Raw genomic sequence first — 22,389 nt, forward strand, 5'->3', positions numbered from 1 at the left:
GTGGCACCAGGCGTCAACTATTCCACATCCACCACCCACTGGGGCTTCTGGGCGGGGGTGGAATTTGTTTAAGCGACACAAAGTGCCCAAATCCCTCCAGCACACGCCACAATGGAGAGAGAGAGCGCTTTTGCCGAGAGTGAGACATGCGAGAGATCGGGCTGTAGTTGGTGACTTTGGCAGAGATGTTACAGCCAGGGGAGCAACATCAATTCCCCACAGATGCCCAGAAAAATAGATTATTTTGCGCGTACGGAAATTACTGTCACGTGTGCTGGCAGGAAGCAAAGAGTTTTCTGTGTTATTATAAAGGCGAATGCTTGGAACAATAAATGGTCACATTTGGAATGTATATTGATGTTCATATGAAAGCATTAGCTTTCGGATGAAAACACAATTTTATTTAAAGTTTTGAGAAGTCTAAGTTTTAATCACATACACAAGTGTGTAAACATAATCATAATTGTGTGAAACAGAGCGGAAATTTTTTAATTTTTATTTCACTCAACAGTTTATTATTAAAAAAAAAGTTAATTTATGGCAATTATCTTTGTCGCTTTTATGAACACTGGAGAACTTAAGCAGCATATAATTGCAAATATTTTCTTTGAGGATTGCTAAGGTAAAACTTTCTGTTTGCACATTATTTGTGAGTTTATGATGGATTTAAAGAAGACAATTCATTTGCAAAAACTTTGTGTTTCTTCCTTGAAAGTTTAACGAAAGTTTTCTTTTGGTACTTATTGAATTTTATAAAGTCTAGCAAATATTTCATTGCAGTAAAATGTTATGGATGAAGGAGACTTAATGCATAACTCGTTTCATGCAATCTTCGTTTGTTTAAATCTCTTTGTCCAAATGTACTGAAATTGACTTTAAATTTCTTTATCCCACTCCTCTGGAGGCTCATTTTAGTATGTGATATGTAAATTTCTCCACAAAGTGAATGAAGTTTGGCTTGATAAAATTGCATTGTGCCACATGAAAGGACAAGCATGGAGGAGTAACACCTTCTTAGGTTATGCTGCTGTGATGTATGCTCAAGTAACCGCAAAGATGGGCTGAATCTTGTATGTGAGAAACGCCTGAGGGATGCCTTCTATTGAACTTTGTGTGCACTGTTGTGTGGTATATTTCTTATTATGAAATTCAAACCAAATTTTCCTGGCAACTCTCCGCACAATATTTAATGTATTCGGGAAATTTCTTGCAAAATCCAATATAAGCTAATGAAATAGCACATGGAGTTTGAAAGCTCTATTTACCTATGCAGCAGCATTGTTTACCACATGAGTGAACCCACCGCAAAGTTTTCACCAACAATCAACGACAAAAATCTCCACCATTCCTAAATTTACATTGAATATACACATAAGTTATTGCAATTTGCCAAAAGTTTGAACTACTGAAATGTTGCCACTTCTAATATGTGTGAAATTTTGCATTTGCAGAACTCCCAGAGAAGCAGCCCTCACTTTGGACTGAGCACGACAGGTATGAGCCAGGTGATGTACTCAGAGCCAATTGCACCTGTCCACCGTCACGACCGAAAGCTGATTTAACTTTAACTCTCAATAATATTGTGGTAAGTGAAAATTTGCATTTAAATTCAATTTTCGACAGACATCAGCTCTTGTTTTTGCAATCGAGCCCATCCCTAAATGCCCCCCTGAAAGAAATTTCAATTAATTTTGAGATTTGGAGTTTTCGAATTTTTTGAAAGAGAACTCATTGCGAATGTTTGCGCGTGACATTAATATGTGAGCACGTTTTCATGAATTTTAACATGTTTGACACAGAGATTTTTCCTTTTTTAAATTGACTTTTCATTTATCGACATCATGTTGAGCCAAATAAATGGCATTGTTTGAAAAATCATTATTTTGATTTTGAATTCTCTGTCATAAGTGATTTGCAATTATTTTATAAATTGATCTAGGTGAAATATCAGAGAAGATATGCAATTATTTCATACACTCTCTCAAATGACTTGTGTGCGAGTAAATTAATATACGATTTTAATTAGTATCAGCCTATTTGAAATTCACAGAAGCAAATTCAGCGTGAGCAATTTTCCGAATATTCTCACGTTTCCTCTGTAGTGAATCACTAATTTCCACATTCATGTTAATTTGGTAAATTGATATTTTCCATCTTAACATAAATATAATTTGCAATGAAGACGCTATATTTGACCAGTAATATGAATTTTAGTGAGAAACTCTATGCAAAACTATTAATGAAACCAATTTAATTCATTTTATGAAACTAAACCTATGAGCACTAATAAATGCAACGACTTTATTTGCATTATATCGTGAAATGCATCATATTTCATATGAGTCTAATTGTCTATGAATGCAACAATTTAGGCTATATTTAAATCAATTATGAGAGTATCATTTGATTATTATTTTGCTCTGGGTATTAATGGAATTTACGATGCAAAGTGAATGTTTTCAAATTATCTATCATTTATCGGTTTTAAGCGTTTTAAAACACCCAAAATATCCAACATTTACTAAACACTATCAAGGATATTTATTGTCAAATGTTGTGTTGGTGCCTGACTTTCACATGGTTTAAACTTTTACAGTGAGAAGGAGACAAGAGAGTGCCAAAACAGCTATAATCCCAGTATAAATAGTCTAATAGAAAAAAAGCGTCTCCATAATTACTGTTAAATCTTTCATGGAAGATACATTGTGGCAATTTAGCGAGCGACCCGAGGAAATGGGAAAATGTAGAAACGCAAGCAATGTCTAAAATTCCTCTAATTACACAAGGAAGTTGCTTGAAAATGCTAATACGGTTGAAAGACTTGGAGTGAGTACACAAAAGGTCATGTGCTTTACAGCAGAATGGTCACCCCTGGAATAAGGTGAAATGGTAGTCTTTCATTTGGATCCATTAGAGCCACCCACTCGGCCAATTTAGCCCACAGTAAAAGGGGGTCATTGTCTGGCAGTGGAGAGAAAAAATGTTACTGTGCCAAAAGTGACAATTTTCTTTATGTTTTTCTATCTCATGATTTTTTTTTCCATTTCCTCCTAAATGGAATTCTTCCGCATTCTAATGCCGCACACTGGGGAAGGAAAGATTGCTCCTGGGACAGTGGAAATTTGTACCTCAGCAGAGCGCAAAGTGGTTAATTGCAAGCGCGCAGGAGCATAAAGGAAAGAGGATATCAAAGAACTTGTGCAAGAATTGGAAATAACACCATCATTTCTTTTGATTTCGCCTTTCCTGCGGCCTTATATTTTTCGTCTTCTGTGGCGAAACACCTCCCTATTCATCTTGTCCCCTTTGTCAGGTGTATGGTAAGCGAAGAGGATTTTCCCATCTGATTCCTTTGGTCGCTTTTGTGTCATATCTCAATTGTCATTGTTGGAATTCTTGAAAAATTCTTCATCATTGAATTACAACATATTGTGCTGTTCTGTGGAAATATATACACATTTCACGTAGGTATCGTATCGATTCAAGATTTACAATGATTTAACGTGAAGCATCCGTCTTGAACGATGATAAAGCACTGAAGGAATCGAACCTGCATTACACGCTCTATAAAAGGATATATTTTGGCGGATTTCCCGAGGCAATTGTAAAGATGGCAATGAATAATAATTCAAAATTTCACAGTATGTATTTTTCTGAAGCTACACTTCTAACAAAGTAAGTAGTCTTGATAGTTGTTTCACAAACTTCTTCCCTTCTTTGTCCAATACATTCGTCTGTCCTTTCGACCAAGGTGACGGTCTTCGTGGAATTTCAATGGTCATGGAAATGTGTCATGAGATGAAATTTACAGGCGAAACTTCGTCTACACAATTTATTCAGCAATTTTGTTATGTAATGGTCACATATGGAAACTTTACCCTTTGACACAATAACGACCAAGTTCTATTGAATCTCTTCTAAATCTTGATGTGTTTATTTGCAGCTTTTTAACTACCACTCTGCTTATAATGTCATTTTTGCAATGTCCATCTACATTTATTAACTTAATAGTTTAATGTTGAAATTTAATTGCTATCGCCAATTAAATTTCATCAAATGAAATTAACGATTCAAAATTCAGAGCAGTAATTTTTCCATGTCATTAATTTGAAAATATTGTTTTACACTTCCTGGGCAATTTTAATGTTTAATTGTCTGTACAATGAACGCTAAATCCTCTATATCCTGCATGTAATTAGATCCATGATTTTTTTTTCTAACCTCTGTTTAGCCATTTGTGAGAACAAATTGACAGATCTGTAGAGCCTAGCAGAGTCGAAGAAGTTTTTTTTTCTATCGCGAAATCCATCTCTCGGAATCCCTGAAGAAAGTGATAAAGTGGGGAAATCCAGTTTGTACATGTTTTGGTGGAAAAATCCCAAATCGTTTGTCTTTCGATCACCCTCACTCTGAGGCATGTACTTAATCTTCTTCCCTCTTTGGACCTGTCACACGCGTCGAATTTAAACCTAATTCGACTGTGGCCACGCTTCTATTTTTAATCCCACTGCCAGAGAGCATCTTGACGCCGTCATATCAATCGTGAATGATGGATAGAATTTTTGGAGGGATTTTTTCACGGGCGCATTTTACCCCGCCTCATTATGCCGCAATGCTCAATTGTAGCTGCGGTTGACGTGAATGAGTTCCATGAATTAACGTGAAATTAGCCTGGGATTTCGGCGGAGTGCTTAATTCTTTTCAATTTTTGCGTGTGCTCTAAAGGTCATTGCGGGGGCACCTTTGCGTGCCTGTGAACAGGTTGTGTTAAGTGAAAAATGTGTGTGCTTGAGGAAATTTAAAAATTTCCAAATACTGCATTTGATGGATATTTTTCTGGGATGTGGAGTACTTTAAATATGTATGAGAAAATGTAGCATTTTGTGTGAGGAATATGAAAAGGAGGAAGCAGAATCTAATGCAGACTTTGGATGAGTTCCAGGAATTGGCTTATGCTCTGTGCCATTGGCAATTGGTACCGGATACAAATTTGGCATTAAATGGGTGCCAAATGAATGGGTGTTGGGAACGAATGTATCTTCTTGTTTTTCCCAGCAATTCCTTCAGCTTTTCCACCCAACAACCCAGAAAGCTTGCACCAGTCAAGTGCGATGAGAGTGTTTTCGCGGAAGAAGTGAGGGCAGAAAACTTTTCCACCCTCGTGGCGAAAATAAAATTTCCTCAGATGCAACTATATACAGTGCACATATTCAATTGCCACTGAGCATTTGATTTATTCTGCCATACGATGGAGAATAAGGATGGAATAAATTTCAGATTATTAATTCTCCTCCACTTCCTCTGTTATCGTCAACTTGCGAACTATTTCTTTGTAATCAACTCACCACAAGGGGCATACATATTTGGCATCCCACACAAAATGGAAATATCTTCAACAAAAAGCACCCCCAAGTTCTCCAGAAAAAAAAACTTTTTCGCAAGATCTCCGTCAATTTTTCTTCTGTCTGATTTCTCTCGAGGTGTTCTTTGTGTTTGTTCTCCACTCACAATCCAATTAGTTCATATTTTCAGTGCTCTTTTGATGGTAGAAGTTGTCGTAAATAAATTCTCCTGAATCCCTGTTGTGAGTGAAAATGAATAATCACTGTTCTGCAGAATGTAAGGAAAAACTGTTTGAAGGTGATTTCTTTCCATTTTTGCCTCTCCAGAGAGAGTGCGAGACGAAATCTGGGCCTAATTTGTAAAGTTGGGATTTATGACTTTTCCTAATCGAATCAAATTGGTTTCCTTGTCGTCTATCTTCATGCCATGTTCCACCCACTACGCCGAATTTTTACATTTCCACTTTGTCGCCATTAATCTGATTTAACTGCTCGCTCAGGAAATATCGAACTCAATATTGAAGTCAGCTGTTAAGATCTAGTCAAGATTCGGAAGATCCAGCAAAGTAAAAATAATTTACAAATGAGATAAATTAATCACTGACATATCGCAAGTTCGAGCTCACGCTGTTTTTGCCACTCACGGACGTTGTCTTTTGTTACGTGATTGAAAAAGACTGGAGTCCTGGGTGTAAAAGCAAAACAGGGAGAAAGTAGGGAAGAGACATGCATTAATAAAGGTGTGGCACTTTCTATTCCATTAAAAATCACTGAAGTGGTGTAACAAATTGGGATATTATTCTTTTGCACCCTTCAATTTATGGCTGGAAACCATTCATTCTTCTCGGTTTTCACGTGGCAAAGATTGGACAAACAGAGCATTGAAATTGATATTTTTCACTGTAATTAACAAACAGATATTGGCAAGTAGACAAACATGGGCAAAATCGTGAAACGCATATTAAGAATCTTTGGTAAATATTCCTTTTAAGGCAAAAACGAAAAGCAACCCTTCGAGGATTGAGTTTCATTCAACGATTTCTCTATATACATTTTGAGAAGGGGTAAAACGACCATGTCAGAAAATCAGCAAATACTTCTTCTTTCTGCCCAAAATATGGGGTGACAATGAAATGAACTTGTCTAGTCTTTCATCACGAGAAACACGAGATATTTTCCAAGTAAGCAATTTTTGTTCCCACTTCCAGAAATAGATTTTCAGAGACTATACACTTTTGTCCATTGCGTAATGTGCTTGCTTTATCTATAGCGACTGTAGGAGAAAATCTGGGCAACATTTTGCCAAGATATTATTGAAATGCTGAAAGAAGGGCTTTGTATTTTCATGGAAAATTTGTAGCCAAACAAATTTGCAGAATTGCAATAATTACAGTCTTTTGACAATTTTCCAGAGATGCTGTGGACAAAAGGAAACATTCTTCTTTGTTATTCACTCGACTTCTTGTTGTTGCAAATTCCCTCTTTTGCTCTTGTTGGCCAAGTTTTACACGAGCCAGAACGGGAATATGGTGGGATGGTTGGCATATTCAATTGAGCGTTGGTCGTTACTCCGCTGTTGTAATTCGTGGGTTTACCAAAAGTGTTAGTAAACCCATAATTTTACCGAAATCGCATAGCAATTATCTGTTAGTAATTCTTTGAATTATTTGGAGAGATTAAAATATATACAGTAAGATTCACTTGTGATTTATTTGTTTAATTTTTGTCATGAATCTACTCTGAAGCCTATCGAGAGAACTTAGTTTAGTTATATTTTTTTCAGAGGAAACATGAAAGAGTTTCACTCTTTCCTTTATGAACTGGGAAAGCTCTACATAAAATCCCACACATAATGATGGAAAAGGAAGAGGATTTTGAGGTGTGTTTGTGGGAATGCTCAAAAGCTATAATTTAGCATTTCTCTGCCTCCTCGTCGAGTGCACTGTGGGTGGATTAATGGATTTAAACAATGACAGTGAATTGATGGCAGAGTCGCGGAAAGCTTCTTCACAGGCGCTCTATTGGTAATTCAAGCATGACGCTCAACTGATGACTATTTAAGTTTGCTGCATCGCTAAAAGCACCGCGACGTTTTCCTCTGCCATATTTTTAGTTGGAGCACTTCGCGGTGTATAAACCTCAAGAGTCACCCCCATTGAGCGCCTTGCAGGAGCCCTCACAAAAGTACCTCGTTCACAGTTGCACAATAGGAGTCAGATGCACATCAATTCACCGCATTATTGTATAATCACAAGTCGTTACACTAAGATGGGAGTTTTCGTGCAAAGAAATGGCTGAATACATTTTGTAAGGCATAATATGAGGGCAGAATTTTCGTATTGAGTGCAAAACGTGTCTTCACTCAAATACTTTATAGAATAACGACAGGAAAAAATATATATTTTTAGAGAGTGCTTTTTCTCAAATTATTCCATTGCAACGTTCTCTATGAAACTATTCATTTATATGTGTATAAAGATTTGAATTCTCAATCAAATTTGCTCGAATAACAAACTTTATACTTTCCTCACAAAACTATGTTGGCTCTCAATATGCTTTTAATTCGATTACGTTTTCATTTTCTGAATCAACTTTGCACCCTGTGCGAATCGATGAAATTCTCTTCCTCATCACTTTGAGGGTTTTTCACAAAGTTTTCCCACGAGCCTCATTAGATGTGCTACAATAAAGTTGTATGATCACTCGTGGCTCCCAATGTTACCTCATCCAGATGTACAACTTGACCATGAGGCGCGAAAGTTCGCCCTTCTGTTTTCAACAAAGCTCTGTATGTTGCCCTAAACGGACTCTGGTTTGCACCGTGGTTTGAGATCAAACACACATTTTCCATCAAGCTCCAGTGCCACCAAAATGTGGAGTCATAACATTTGATGGGTTGCGCGCTGTTGATGGAGCAAATAAACTGAGAATCGTTCATTTCTATCTTGTTATATGTAACTCACACCAATGCAATGCATGGAAACTTTGGTTTGCTGGTGCGAGAACTCCCGAAAAGGCAAATTTTATTAGTTTACTCTCAACACAAATCTCCGGGCACTTGCAGACCGACGAAATGAAAACCTTTGCGCTATATACTATAGTCATAAATTGGTGAATATAATTTAGCTCATTTTCCTGCGCTCCAGAGGAAATACAGAAACTTTTCGGCGCGGAGAAGGATTTTATAGATTTTCGCAGTGTCGCATAAATTTTGGTTTTATTATGTGAAATCCCTCCCCAATCATTCTGCTATTAATTACACTGCACCGAATACATGATGGTTATTTATTTGCATGTTATCGGAGAAACTGATTATGCCACAGTAACTGTGAGGCCTAAATGATAATTATCGCTGCAAAATTAAATATCATCCCATAATTGCGTTTGAATAATTGAAAATCCTGTTCATGGATTTATAGATTTTACCTCCAGCAGATGAATTCATTAATTTCACTTTTGCAATTTGCACTGAAAATTGCATTACATGAGTTGCATTGACTAATGAATATAGTGTATTGTTGTGGAGGGTTTTGTGTGAACTTTCTGCAACAATTCGCTCAGATATTATTTGTCATGCAACCAAATTTCTAGGTCATATCTCTTGAAAAATGCCCTCGAGTGGAGGTTACACTCCATTTCTGGGCAAAGTGTTTCGGCGTGTCTTGGCAGTGTTCCAAATGACACAACAGGACGATATGAAGACGACGCTAACTTGTGTTAAATTAGCACTTTATTCCTCCACTACACTCTACATAGCCCAAACCAAATAGCAAAAATTCACCCCTAACACAGTATTCAGAAAAACTTTCAAGTTAAACTTCTGTTGAGATATGTTATTTCTCAATTTTTGTTATTCATTTTCTGAATTTTACCATTACTTGTTAAAACTTCAATCACATTTGGAATCCTGCTTAAATCTTCCTTCTTCCCAATTACGCTTCTTCCTTCGACCAAGATTTCAATCAATCTCAATGATTATTTCTCTTTTCGCACCGGTAAAAGGCACGGAGAGGAGATTTTACGTGAAAATTGCCAGAAGCAATCAACAAGTACGCGAATGAACAATGAGTGATTTCTTCTGCATAAAATTATATTTGTGCAAATTGAATTTCACCGTGTAAAATGTGTTGTTCATTTTCTGGTGAAATAAAAAGACGAAAAGCTCGCGTGGAAATAATTTGCGATGAAGCGATGAGCTCTTGAGGGGTGAAATCCCACTCCATCGCATAGATTTTCCTTGCCTTTCACAGACGGAAATCGTATTTGGCGCGAGGAAAGGTGTCAAAACATTTCCATAAGCAGATGAAATTCTTTACACGATGCGCTAAGGGTGAGGCTTTTGAATGGATAAATTATTAAATAATTCACAGAAGATGTTGCGGGGTTTGAGTAATATTTTGCCACCCCATCTCTTTTTCATTGAACTGAAAATGTGACGAGAAAAAGTTGAACATAGTTTCACAATTTGTTTTTTCTTCATCTTCAAAATATTTTTAGCGTGCAGAGAGATCGATTTATTTGCCATTCACATAGACTTCCATAAACTTGTTCATGTTAGCTAAACTTTCAACGACTCTGCCTTTGCATTCACTTAAAAATTTACTCCTGGGTGAAAGTCTAACTTTTCCCAAGTGGAGGACACTTTTGCTCCAGTATCCTCAAACAACGGGTATGTTTAATTGAAAACAAGCATTTGTGTGAAAGTTTACATTATAAATGACGGAATCTCGAATGAATTGCCACTTGGAAAACTTTGCATATACAGGAGGAAGTCAAAAGTGCTCGAAGACGGAGAAAAGCATGGTTATTTTTCGTATTAATACAATTCTCACCCTTCAAGTGAGGCCAAGTTTGAGATAAGAGCCGATGAAACTGTAGCAGGCTAAGATAAATACGAATTGCAGCAAAGTTATAACTATATTTCTTGTGGAATTTTATTTCAAAAACTTTCAAATTTATTTTGCTGTTCGTGTATTTGTAAACTTTTATTTTCGAATCAGTCACAGCAAAAATATTTTGCTATAAATAAAAGATTGACTGACTATCATTTTCTTCCTTGGGAGCCGCTATGACTCGCATCTCCTTAAGGAAATCTACACGAAAAGGAATTTCAACAAAAGAGTCTTAGGTATTTACTTAAAATTTAAATAACAATGAGGGTTCAAGTGAATATTTTCACATTTTCTCTGTCTTATCATATTTACTCTACTCGTTTCAATTAAGCAGAGGCAGAATTATTCATTTTATGATTAATTCAAATTAACCCAATACAGAGACACGAACTCACTCGAGCCCGTATTATTTAACAGAGTAGAAAATTTTCAAAATGCCAGTGGAGGAATATTATTAAAATTTCAGAAAGAAAATGCCTTTGAAATGGAGGCAAAAGCCCAAGGAAATTTATTGATCTTTTTTCATTGAATACCTAAGAGGGTGTACTTAGCAAAAAAAAACTTTATTGGGCGAGAGATAAAAAGAATTTTGTAATGAATTCTGCAAATTGGAGTGATTTTTTTCTGCAATTTATCGCGAGGCTATGTTATGAGGGAGAAAGAGCGAAAATCAATTTGCAGAATTATTAATTGTGATTCGTGCGCTACGTAATTTATTACGGAGGGTTGTTAGATTCGAGGGGAGACGAAAGCTCCTTAGAAAACCTCCCCAAGTGTAGTGGAATAAGCAGTAACATTAAATTCCAATGCACACGACTTGATAATTAAATTAATGACTCCTCAACTGTCACACAGGGCACTTTCTATTCCACCTTCCAGGGAATTGTGTATCCTGGCCTTTGTGAGGAGTGGAGCGCTGGTTTTATGTCCAGTCAAAGCAAATGTCTAAGAAAAGACGATAGTGAATGAGAAATTGTTTCATCTCTTCTCATTAATATTGTTTTCCCTTCGCAACATTATGGGGGATGAAATGGTGGGGGTGTGAGGAACGCCTTTTTTGCCACATCGTGTAAGTGTCTCCGAGAAAGGAGTTTTGTATTTCGTCATTTATTTATCACGAGACTTTTCGGGGAACACAAAAAGAACCCATTACTACGGCTACGCCCCATCCACGATATTCCGTGCTGTATATTTTGATGGACTACGCCAGATGAGAATTTACGCGAGATGGATAAATATTCGCCGCTTTGTAGCAACGCCGCATCCCCACAGAGTGGCCTATAAAAGCCACCACTGACTGGCTATGCTCTTCCCACCCTCGTCATTTCGGATGGATGAAACAAGGAGATGTCATTTTGTCGGATGATTAAAGATACAAGGGTGGTATAAAAAAATATGAAAACACATCTAACAAACCTTCATTATTTGTATCATATTGCGCAGAACAAGACCACGCGAATGAACTAAAATGCAGAGGAGAGATAATCATAAAGAGGGTTGTTTTGAAACCGCCATCGTTCCATCATTTATCATGATTGTACCACTTTTTCTAGTTTTTAAACTTCCCCATGAGCAATTAATATCAACGATGCATAACATTTTTTCCTAACAACGCTCGACTTTTACGATATAAACTCAGAGAGGGTTGCAACTTTATGATTTCCAGGTTTGAATTAATTATGAAAAAAACTTTTTGCAAAGAAAGATAGCAACAAATAGAATATCAAGAAAATAAGCGCATATTCACGAAAAATCTTTTAGCTTGAAAATCTCTTTGATGAAGAAATGAAAAGCTCGCAAATATAACTTTCCGTCACATGATTATTGCTCTCATGAAGCTTTTTTGGAGTGATTGCGTTTTAAGAAAAATCATTTCATATGTACTGAAAACACTTTACGTGTATGAGTAATGAAGTAGCAAATTTTACTGCAATTCTAGTTAAAATATTCATATTAGCTTTGACTGTACCTTTGCCTTTTTCTGACTGTCGATTCGGAGCTTACATGTGAAAAAGAACTGATTGTATGAAAATGTAATTCTTCGGAGAAAAAATGCAACACATATTCCTTTCATACGAAGCAGACTTTTGAGTTTCATCATCATGATGGCACATCCACTGCATTGATCTGTCATCGATGCATTTCAATTCATTGAACTCGAGAGTCTCTTCAGCATGCTTTTCGCTATAAAAATTTTCCGGCTAAACGAGACATGTTCATTTTTAACCATGAAAGCTGTCTGACAATATTTTGGGTGGGAAAATGACTTGTGTGAATGGAAATCAATGAAATGGTTTTCAAGAACAAATTGTCGTGGTGTATAGAAGTGTGGAAAATGGCAAAGGATGAAAAATTGTTTTCTTTGAATCTCCAAAAGAGCTTCCATACATAAGCCTGGAGGAGAACTTTAGAAATTCCACCACAATGACTTCTCTTTGGGAAGTTGTTTAATTTCGAAATACAATTCTGACCATGCAAGTGGAGTGAAATTGCTTTTCCGACATACATATACATATATAATACATTCACGAGCGCCTCACACGAATATCCACCTCATTCCCCCGGAGCATCGGTGCACATTTCACTGATGACAATCTCAGTGCGAAAGCTCGGCGAAGGGGAGAAAGCGTCTTCTGCACTGTCATATAAATTGATATTTCTCAGTAGATTTACCGTCTCCGCCTCTCACCCTCGTTTTCTTTCAATTGTATCTGGCATTTTATATAAACATCACAGGGACCAATTGAGGCAACACTCCCGTGAAACGAGGTAAAATCTATTTATTAGGGTATGAAGTCAGGGGGAAAATATATTGGTGAAAAGTATGACTGCAACTTGGTTAAAGTTTACTTACAAATCCACTTCGCAATTACTATTGAGTGGTGAAATGTGGCAAGAACTTCAGTGGAATTTGCCAATCATGCTTCTCTTCTTCTCATTTGTTTTTCTCGTTTACTCCCACTTTCTGCTTTCTCTCCTAATTGAAAATGAAAAGTGGAAAATCCGCAATAGTTGTGGGAAATGGTAAATTGAGCAATTCCATATAATGTATAAAAATAATAGATTTCCCTCAATTATGTTACTATATAACTCTATATTTCTGCATACTATTTATTATCGATTGAATCGCGTATTATAATATTCACAAATCGGTATTGTAGTTTTTTTCAAATCTACTGAGAGAAAATAATCTGGCATGTAAGGAAAATATCTTTTTCTAAAAGTTACCCACATTTTTACTAATAACTACGCAAGAGATTTTATTAAAATATTTTTACCCAATTTTTGACTAAATTTGCAACCTAATCTTAGTATTTGCACTGGAATAATTGCTTGCAGGGGCAAAAGATATTGTTGCAGTGTAGACAAGTTAAAGATAATTGCAATTAACCCACTTTTCACTGAAGATTGTCTGTCATCAGGGACTGAATAACTTTTGACGTGTAAAATTTTCCAGAAAGCATACTTGTTATCTGCACACGTAATCTCAGTTTCATTCAAAATATTTCCCATCGTCATCTTGCTGCTCCATTTATACATTTTGTGTATTGACTTTTAATTAACCTACTCAAAAATTTTAAATTCACTGAACGTGAAAGTCTTCGTGTGCAAGTTTTCCCACAGTTATAGAAATCTAGCATAAAAGAAAAAAGCACATCTCTGGAGATAAAGTCGAGGAAAGAATTTTAGTCAATTCACTGAATAAAATAGAGACTGACTACTTATTTTAGTCAGTGGAGTGGGTGATGAAAGTCATGAGAAAATGTGAAACATGAGGAGAAAATACACATAGAATAATTTCATCATGAAGAAAAGTTTATGCAAATTGGATTCCATTTTGATAATAAGTGAGTTAAACTTTCGATTATTTATACGTTTCGTCGACATCGGTTTATCTCCCTCAAATATACCCACGAACACTGTGCTGGAAAATGTTAATTCTACACCTCCCGGAGCAATTTGGGGTTGGCACACTTTGCCTCGTAAGCAAAGAGCCCGGCAAAGGAGCTTTTCCCCAGCTCTGGTTCTTACGATATCTGGCAGTGGGTGAGACAGTTCTTTTATTCTGCACCAAAGTGTCGGTATCGGGCAGGAAAAGTGACGACAGCGGGTGTATGATTAAACTAAAAAGGGCTGAATTCGTGCCATTTTGCTAAAATACACTGGCGGGCGAGCCATCGAAAAAGGGGCGCCTCGGGCGGGAATGTTGAAAGACCAGAGACGGTGGAGTAAATAATTAAATATAAAGTTAATTAAATTCTGGTGCTGGAAAAGAGGATTAAATCCTCCAGCATCTCCTGGCCAGTTCGCAACATCATAGCGACGCTGCACTGGGGAAATTGTCACACCATTAATGCTCTCGAGCCCAGGCAAAGTGATTGCAAATTACTTGGCAATTTTTTTTCTTACTCAAAACCCACTTAAGCCGAGAAGAAAATGACACATTAAGAGAAATATGGTAATTTCAGTGCAGGCAAATGAGTAACAGAGAGTTTGCAAGATATCAAACGTATACAAGATAATACTAAGACTGCATATTGGATACTTGTCGGTGTTCATTGTTCACAGAGGCATTCATTATAATTCCGTACGATGAGAATTAATTTATAGATGTGCAACATAGAAGCAGTTGCAAGTTTCCACATGTATTGATTCACTCATTTTATGTTGTGCTGCCATTCAGGATAGAGTGTAGTATTTCATCAAGATTTATGATGAAGACAGCTCCTTAGGCACAACATACAACTGCTTTATCAATTTCCTTCAAATATACTCCATTATTTAAATATATCACTTCATTGAAATAATTAATAATGTGGACATGCTGAAGAAGTACACTCTTTAAGTTATTTATTCAAACTGCTTGATTGACGGGATTTTTGAAGTGAAAATCACATTTTCTCCGGAAATTCAGTATGGAACAATTTGAAACTGTTAAAATCGGTAGCATTCAGTTTGCTCCTTTTTCCTGTACACGCGGCAACACTGTGATGGAAGTAGATACTCTCTGTATAGTTTACAAATTCAAACGGATGGAAGTACACAGTTGACGTTAGAAAATTGAAAATTCCCTCTAACAATGGATATATCGTGTTATTTCTCCCTCATCCCTTAACGGTGCGCACAAAAAGCTTCATTCAGCCGGTATTCCTATGTTGATATGGAACCTAATGGAAATTGACCTGCACTCGTAAGCATATTAGTCCCATCGCGATCACAATTCATTCTGTACAAATAGAAACATTGACCCAAATTGATATGGAAATGCTATTTGTCAGCATGTGTCACACGCTAAACAGAATCAATTTGACGAAAAGTACTTATCACACGGTATCCTGAGGAGGTTAAGGGATGCTGTAATCAATAAAGTGCATGTAATTAAGTTCATTTTTGCTAAAGCAGAGTTGTTGGAGTTTGAGGACAAGCGTGGTTTTCCCGGTTTGCGAACAAGTTGCTCGCATTCAATTCCTACTCACTTATTATTTTTCACTATCAAAAACTACATTAAAAAGTTGAGTGAAATTCAATTGAAAATTCGAGCCGCATAAAACGGACAAAGGATAATAGTATCATGAAACTTTTATCCTTCGTATTGCTGCGACATCAGTTGAGGTGGTGAAGGCAGAATGACCTCGACATCGGGTGACACAGGGACTGAATATGCTTCATGGGGGTTGAAAGTTCTTTCTCCTGAGTCGTGACATAAAAAAAAAGAATGGAATACCAGACAGAGAATGCATCACTAAATTGGTCGTTGGTATATAGTAATGACGGTTTTCATGATGCAGCGACGGAACATGCGTTGCAATTGAAGAAAATTTCATTCATTCATATCTTGTTATATCGCAATCCAAGCCAAAAACTGTCATATGTTGGATCTATCTCCCTTTTCAGTGTCGAGGTAAACTTTTCAATCATATTAAGCTCAGCGAAAGCCTCCGTTGACGAAACTTTCTCTGGTGGAGATTTTTCCTCTTGTATACTTTACACATTTTGCACATTCTCCACGCCAGACACTTTTATCAACAGACATACACACTTGTGAGGAATGAAATTCGAAGGGATACACAAATTTGTCACAATAAAGGGTTAAATTGGATTATTAAGAAAGTGTGTTTCGCACATGAAATGATTCTTCCACACTCTCACCACCGAACCATAAGATGAGGGATTCCTTCTCAGACGTGGTGTTTTCGCTCGATCTTGACAAGAGAGCGGGCGAAAGTGTTGCGATAGACATAAATAATTCATCATTTCGCAGCAGTTGAAATGAATACAGAGACTGGTAAAATAGCAGATGTAACGTAGCACTACGTCATCATGATTCTGACTCCGTTTTCTGAATCATGCCCGAGAAAAACGTGGAGAACTCAAAATGGGGGTTGAGTCCACCAAAATTCCATATATGGTTACATATGCTTTTCAATCCCTTTTCGCAAAGGTTTTTCCTCTTATTGTATTTCCTCCTCGTGGGGTGTGCCTGTGTGTGTGTGTGTGTGTGTCTAAAAAGTGTGCGGGGAGAAAATTCACTTTCGGCAGGGGAAGAAAAATGGCACGAGGATGGAAAGTTTGAAAAGGTGAAGGAAAGACTTGAAGTGAATACCAAAGAGCGGAAGAGAAAATTTTTATTGTTATTCCCCCCAATCCTCATATTTCTGCCAAACAACACTCAACGACAATCCAATGGCATCATTTTAGAGGTACACACTCTGGCAAGGTAATAACCTCCCCAGACCAGAGTCTGTGGGGAATTATAAATCTCACAAAGAGAACATTTAAGCGGAAATTGAAACAATTGATTTGGGGGCAGAGTTTGATGCTTTCTAAAATTAGGACTTTATTCTGATATATTGCCGAATCGGGAAATTGTGTGTTTTGAGAAGAATGAGATTTTAAATGAGTTCTCAAAGCGTGAGAAAGATTGCAAGAAAGATTAATGGATTTATAGCACTAAACATTGAAATTGCATATCGAATACACAATTGTATTAGTGAATAAACAGAATCAATTAAGTGCTGAAAATTATATCTTGTTTCATTTACAATGTTCAAAATTTCAAAATTTCCCTTTTTTTCACCGAATCGTGTAGACTTTATATAAATTTGTATTCCTCCAATAAAGCGACTTTAATAGAAAAATCACCCTCTCTTATGTCGCTAACAATAATGTGCCCATTTTGTGGCTTTGAAGCGCCATAAAGAGCTCATAAAATAAAAGTTTGCGTGAAACTCACTTGGAGAAAATTCTCGTTTTACCAATTATTCTGTCACAAACAATTTTGATACAATTCAATTTGAGAAATGATTGGATTTCTACAGTGGCAAGTAAAGAGTTTCATGCGATGTGCGAGGAAGAGTGCCATCCACGAGCACGCTTGTGTTTATTTAGTCTGTGGCGCCAATAAAACTCGCTATATTTGATTTTATTCCATGGTGAATGCCGAGAGGAACACGGGTGTCACGCATTACGAGTATTTTATTGAAACTCCATGTGTTTATTCAGCTCGCACTTTCATTAAAATCGCATTTAAGCACCCATCCAGTGAGGTTTACACGAATTTACATGGTGAGGCTAAAGGCTCAAGATTGCCGAGGAGGATCGCGCTGTCGCTTGTGATGTTGCAGTGGAAAAGGGGCGTTCTTTTTCCCATCGCCACTCATCTCGGCTCGGCAAACAATCACAATATTTTGGTACTTTATTTTGTTATCTCTTCGCGGCTTCCGCTAAAGGGGATCGTCTTTCCAATTCTGGGGCTTTGACAGTTTATTTTCAACACTCTTCCAAAATTAAGAATGTGGTTGTTTCTAATTGAAATGTCTCTTCATTCCCAATGTTGAGATTCTCACATTTTCTGCTCATTTCCCCGACATGATGTGTATGTGTGCCGAATCCGCCCGAGGGAGAGACGAGTTTACACAGCTAAATGCTCTTTTCCGTCCCGACAAGGATGACGAAAAGGAAGTGTTTTGTGTGTTCTTCCGCTTTTGCCTTCTGCCTCATATTCGTTTCGACGTTTTGCCTTCACGGGCTATAGACACTAAAGTCGCACGCACATTTGTTGGCGGACAGAAATGGGGAGGATTTGAGGATATCGCTTAACAGTGATGGTCGATAAAAGTGTCCTGATATGGCGACACATGTTAGACACTTGCCCTCATTCAAGGCCTTTGTCTCCCGAGGAGTGATCCTAAATAAACAGAAAAATCAGTTTTTAAATGGCTGCCTTGAAATTAATTCAGTTCAGTAAATTGTTTGGTTAATTGTTGACCTCTGTTCCTGAAATTAATGTCCTCATATAAAAGTAAAAATACATTTTGCAACATCATGGGTCAGTTTTGGCACAGTTGGTTTATATTAAATTGTGAATGTTTTTATGGTAGAGCATAATGAGTTTCAAATAGAAGAAAAAGAGAAATTTATTATGCAAGGGAAATGTTGATAAAGCCTACAACGTATGCAAGTGAAGAATACCTTTTGTTAAATGCTCTTGGAAGCCAGACAGAAAATCTTCTCTGCTTTGCACTATCAAAACGCTATTGCAAATGAGATATACAATGTTATAATAACAATTGTTATGGTACACCAAATGTGTTTATATCATTTGTTTAGCATTCAAAACAGTGAAATAATAGTTATTTATGCACATTATCCTTATTGAACGTGAATAAAACGTATTTTGAGATCATTCATCAAAATACTTCACTTCTTTTTTGGCGAAATATCTGTCTGGTATAAATGAGTTATGAATATTGAAATATTTGGCTAAAAATGATTTATAGACCAGAATCATATTGCTAACGTTATTTCTTGTTCATGGAGCAACAATTTACTATATTAGAGTATATTCAATTTAGATGTAGAGCACTTTTATCACTAGCAAGCAGCCTTAAATCAAATTCTGACGCTTAAATTTGTGCATCCAATTAAATTATGTGAACTATTGCTCAATATTCATTTTCAATCTCAATGCCTGAATTCCGTGTTACCCGCGAAGTCGTCTGTAATTCAGCGAGAGCATAGAGGTGTTGAGTATTTTGTTCAGACATTATTTATTATGCAAATCACTCGCAATGCTGGCGAACACGAGGGAGCTGAGTATTTGTAATTCTTGAAAATACAATAAAATTACGTTGCCGTAGAGATTAATCAAGTTGAATTGAGGAATATTCTCAATTCCCTTGGAAAATTTCAAGCTTATGGTGATGATTGTTGGTGATGTTTAGCACGATTTTTCTTTCTTCCCCTTAACCATTTTGTGTGCAAAGTATAATGTAATTTAAGCACATTTTCGGAGGAAAAATTCATGTTTGTTCACTCATTTTGACGGTGAATGAACTGACGAAGTGTTGGTTTAGGGTATGCTTTCAACAGAATTTTCTCTATACCCAGTTAATGAATTTACTTTCTTTGGCTTCTTTTCTCCAGAAAGTTAAGTTTTGACTTTAAGGCATGTGGTTTCCACCCGTTTTCCAGAAAGAGAGACAAACAAGTTTCTTTGCTGATTCACATCAATTTTCTGTAGTGAGATTTCTTTTTTGGTGTAAAGAGCCAGAGAATTGCCTTTCATGAAAGGATTTTTTTCTGCTCCCCCAAATTACCTCTCACATTGAATATGTACCTTCCCACGAGTTTCTTCTCTGTAAAAGGAGAGAGAAAAAAACTCCTGACCATGACAAAGAAATTGTACTGCAGAACTCAATATGGGGTCGATTAACCCCTTTTTTCATCTCCCGGAATTGTGTCAGCGAAAATTTCCATCATTCTCCTTCTCATTTTCTGGCTATCCCGTTCACTTTCCTTTCAATGAGCATTCATTCACTACATATATACTTTCTTCTCCTAGAATTTCTGATTTTTTCCCGGGAAAATCGCTTAAATGAGATCGTGTGCTTCACAGCAATTCAAATTAAAACAAGATTGTTTAAGCGCTTCCATAACATTATTGATTTCTGTTGATTTGCAAAAAGTCTCTCAGTGTGGAGATGAGCTCTTGATGCCTTCGTTGTGTTGGAGGAACTTTCAAAGCTCACCCTTTGGCGTGTGGGGGGGCTGTGCTGCCATTGAATGGGATGATGAGTGAGAGTCGAAAAATGCGCTTCTGCAAATGACTTTCTCAGACAGAAGTGGAACGTGGGAAAATGAATGGAGGGGAAAATGATTATGTTGGCTCGTCGTTATCCTATTGAAGTGGCATATAGGAGGACAGAGATGTTGGAATCCCCATTATGTTGATCCTCTTCTTCTGCAACCCCTTGGCTCAATGGACAATTGAGTGATTGACTGAATGACTCAACCGAAAGGAAATCCCTCCCCTTCGCCCAATGCCTCCGTTTTGTCATTTCGGCGGACACTGTGAGGTCAGGATTTTTTCATCAGATGTCATCTCCACATTCTCCTTCGACACCCCCGCAAATCGCCACCCTTTGAGGCATCAAAATCTCCTCCGTCGCAGTTCCGCTCTCTTCATGTCATGGGTCCAAGGCTTCGTTACTCCTCGTTAAGCGATGCGATACATGATGTAATAAATCCCATCAGCTTTCAGGCCCGGCACCACCCCACAAGACGCTGAGGCGACGACGCTAGGATGTGAAATATGGAAAATGTCCCAGTGACTCTCGTCCTTATATGCATATCACATTCGAACGACAGTCAATTCAGGAAATCGCTCTTGTTTTGCATATTTCAGGAGGGGTATTTCACTTTGGATACCACGGCAGAGGCGAACACGCTCATAAAATTTATAACGTATAACATTTATATCGTGGAGACAGAGAAGGGTGTTCCAACATCCATCGGAAAAAACCCCTCAAGTTTTTTTCCGCTAGTCAGCCTAGAAACTCGATGTTGTCATAGCTTCACTTTTCCCGGAAGGATAAAGGGGCAATTTAAGGATTTGTCAGATTTAAAATGAATGTAAAAAGAAAACGAAGGTTACGAGTCTGTTTTTGCATGTAATTTTATTTATTTTTCCTATGCACAACTTCAACAAATTTCTTTTTTGGGTTATTTGCATTTTACCTAAAAAAAAATATTTGAAAAATTTCTGATGCGTCAGTAATTGAGGTACAGATTTTCATGGGAGGAAACGAGCACACTGAAAAGCGAATCACTCTAAATGTTCGGCTTGTTTTCGTGCATGAGAATCTCTCCAACGTGAACAAAAAACCGAAGTCTTCCGCCAGACTTTTCCATGGAACGTCTTTTCGTGGTTGTCGAAGAATATTTATTCATTCTGAGCATCGTATTTTCATTGATTTATATTGCAGGATGATATTTTTATGGTAATACCTTCCCTGTCGCGCCCACCCACGTCAACGCACTGAATCAAACACTCCCGCGGGAAAAGTCTCGTGCGAGTGTTTGGGAAATGGGGCTCCCCTTGTCGACAATTTAATATGTGTCCTCTTCGTGGGAGAGTTTTATGGGTTGTGCCAAAAATGTTATGTGTAGCAAATTCCAATTGAGGAGTTGCTTGACAGATAAATTCTGCCTTTTCCTCAGAGAAAGAGACGAAATTGAGAATCTATGTGAGTTTGTGTGTAGTGCGAGCTAAAGTATTTCTCCTTCGGTACGGTTTTTAGAATTGAAATTGTGGTCAATGTATTGAAAGAATCACCTTTCCGAAGAATGTGCCGGTCTTTTAACCTTCAATCATGGTTTTCTAGGAACACCGCAATCTCTGTCAATGTTCAATGGAAAGCCTTTTTCTCCGCTGTTTTCTCTCAGTTTTTTTTCCCAGAAAATGTATCAGACGTAAATCAAACTAAACGCCGCGATATTAATAAAACTATTAATATTCCCAACAGGGGATCAAATTGTAAACTCAACAGCGAACGGAGCCCATTGAGCGTAGTTGTCATCAATCTCGGCGCATTTTCTCCCATTTCGTGACGATGAGACAATACTGAGAGAAGGCATTCACATTTACTAACTCCCTCTTGTCACAATTCACAGAATTATTAGTTTGTTATTTTGGGTGTAAACTTTCTCGCAGCGACGGTGGAGGTCACAAATTATCGCAAGAGATGGGAAGATTACCATCTCTTGACGCTGTCAATTGCTACTTTACATGCTAAAATTAGACATTTTTTCCCTGAAAATATGTTGCATATTTGCACATAAATTCCAATTTCATTTTATTTCAAAAAAACACC

The 22,389-nt window shown here is 37.2% G+C and overlaps 1 protein-coding gene across 2 annotated transcripts in view; it reads left to right on the forward strand.

The window, feature by feature from the left end:
- Positions 1 to 22,389, forward strand: part of LOC132257949 (uncharacterized) — a 60,317-nt gene that overhangs the window by 21,375 nt on the left and 16,553 nt on the right. For both annotated transcript variants that reach the window (XM_059755020.1, XM_059755021.1), the window contains exon 5: positions 1,452 to 1,585. In XM_059755020.1, the coding sequence (XP_059611003.1) occupies positions 1,452 to 1,585 (134 nt within the window). The remainder of the gene's footprint in view (positions 1 to 1,451; positions 1,586 to 22,389) is intronic.

This window comes from Phlebotomus argentipes, unplaced genomic scaffold, assembly GCF_947086385.1.
Source record: "Phlebotomus argentipes unplaced genomic scaffold, Phlebotomus argentipes genome assembly scaffold_4, whole genome shotgun sequence".
Taxonomy (NCBI): domain Eukaryota; kingdom Metazoa; phylum Arthropoda; class Insecta; order Diptera; family Psychodidae; genus Phlebotomus; species Phlebotomus argentipes.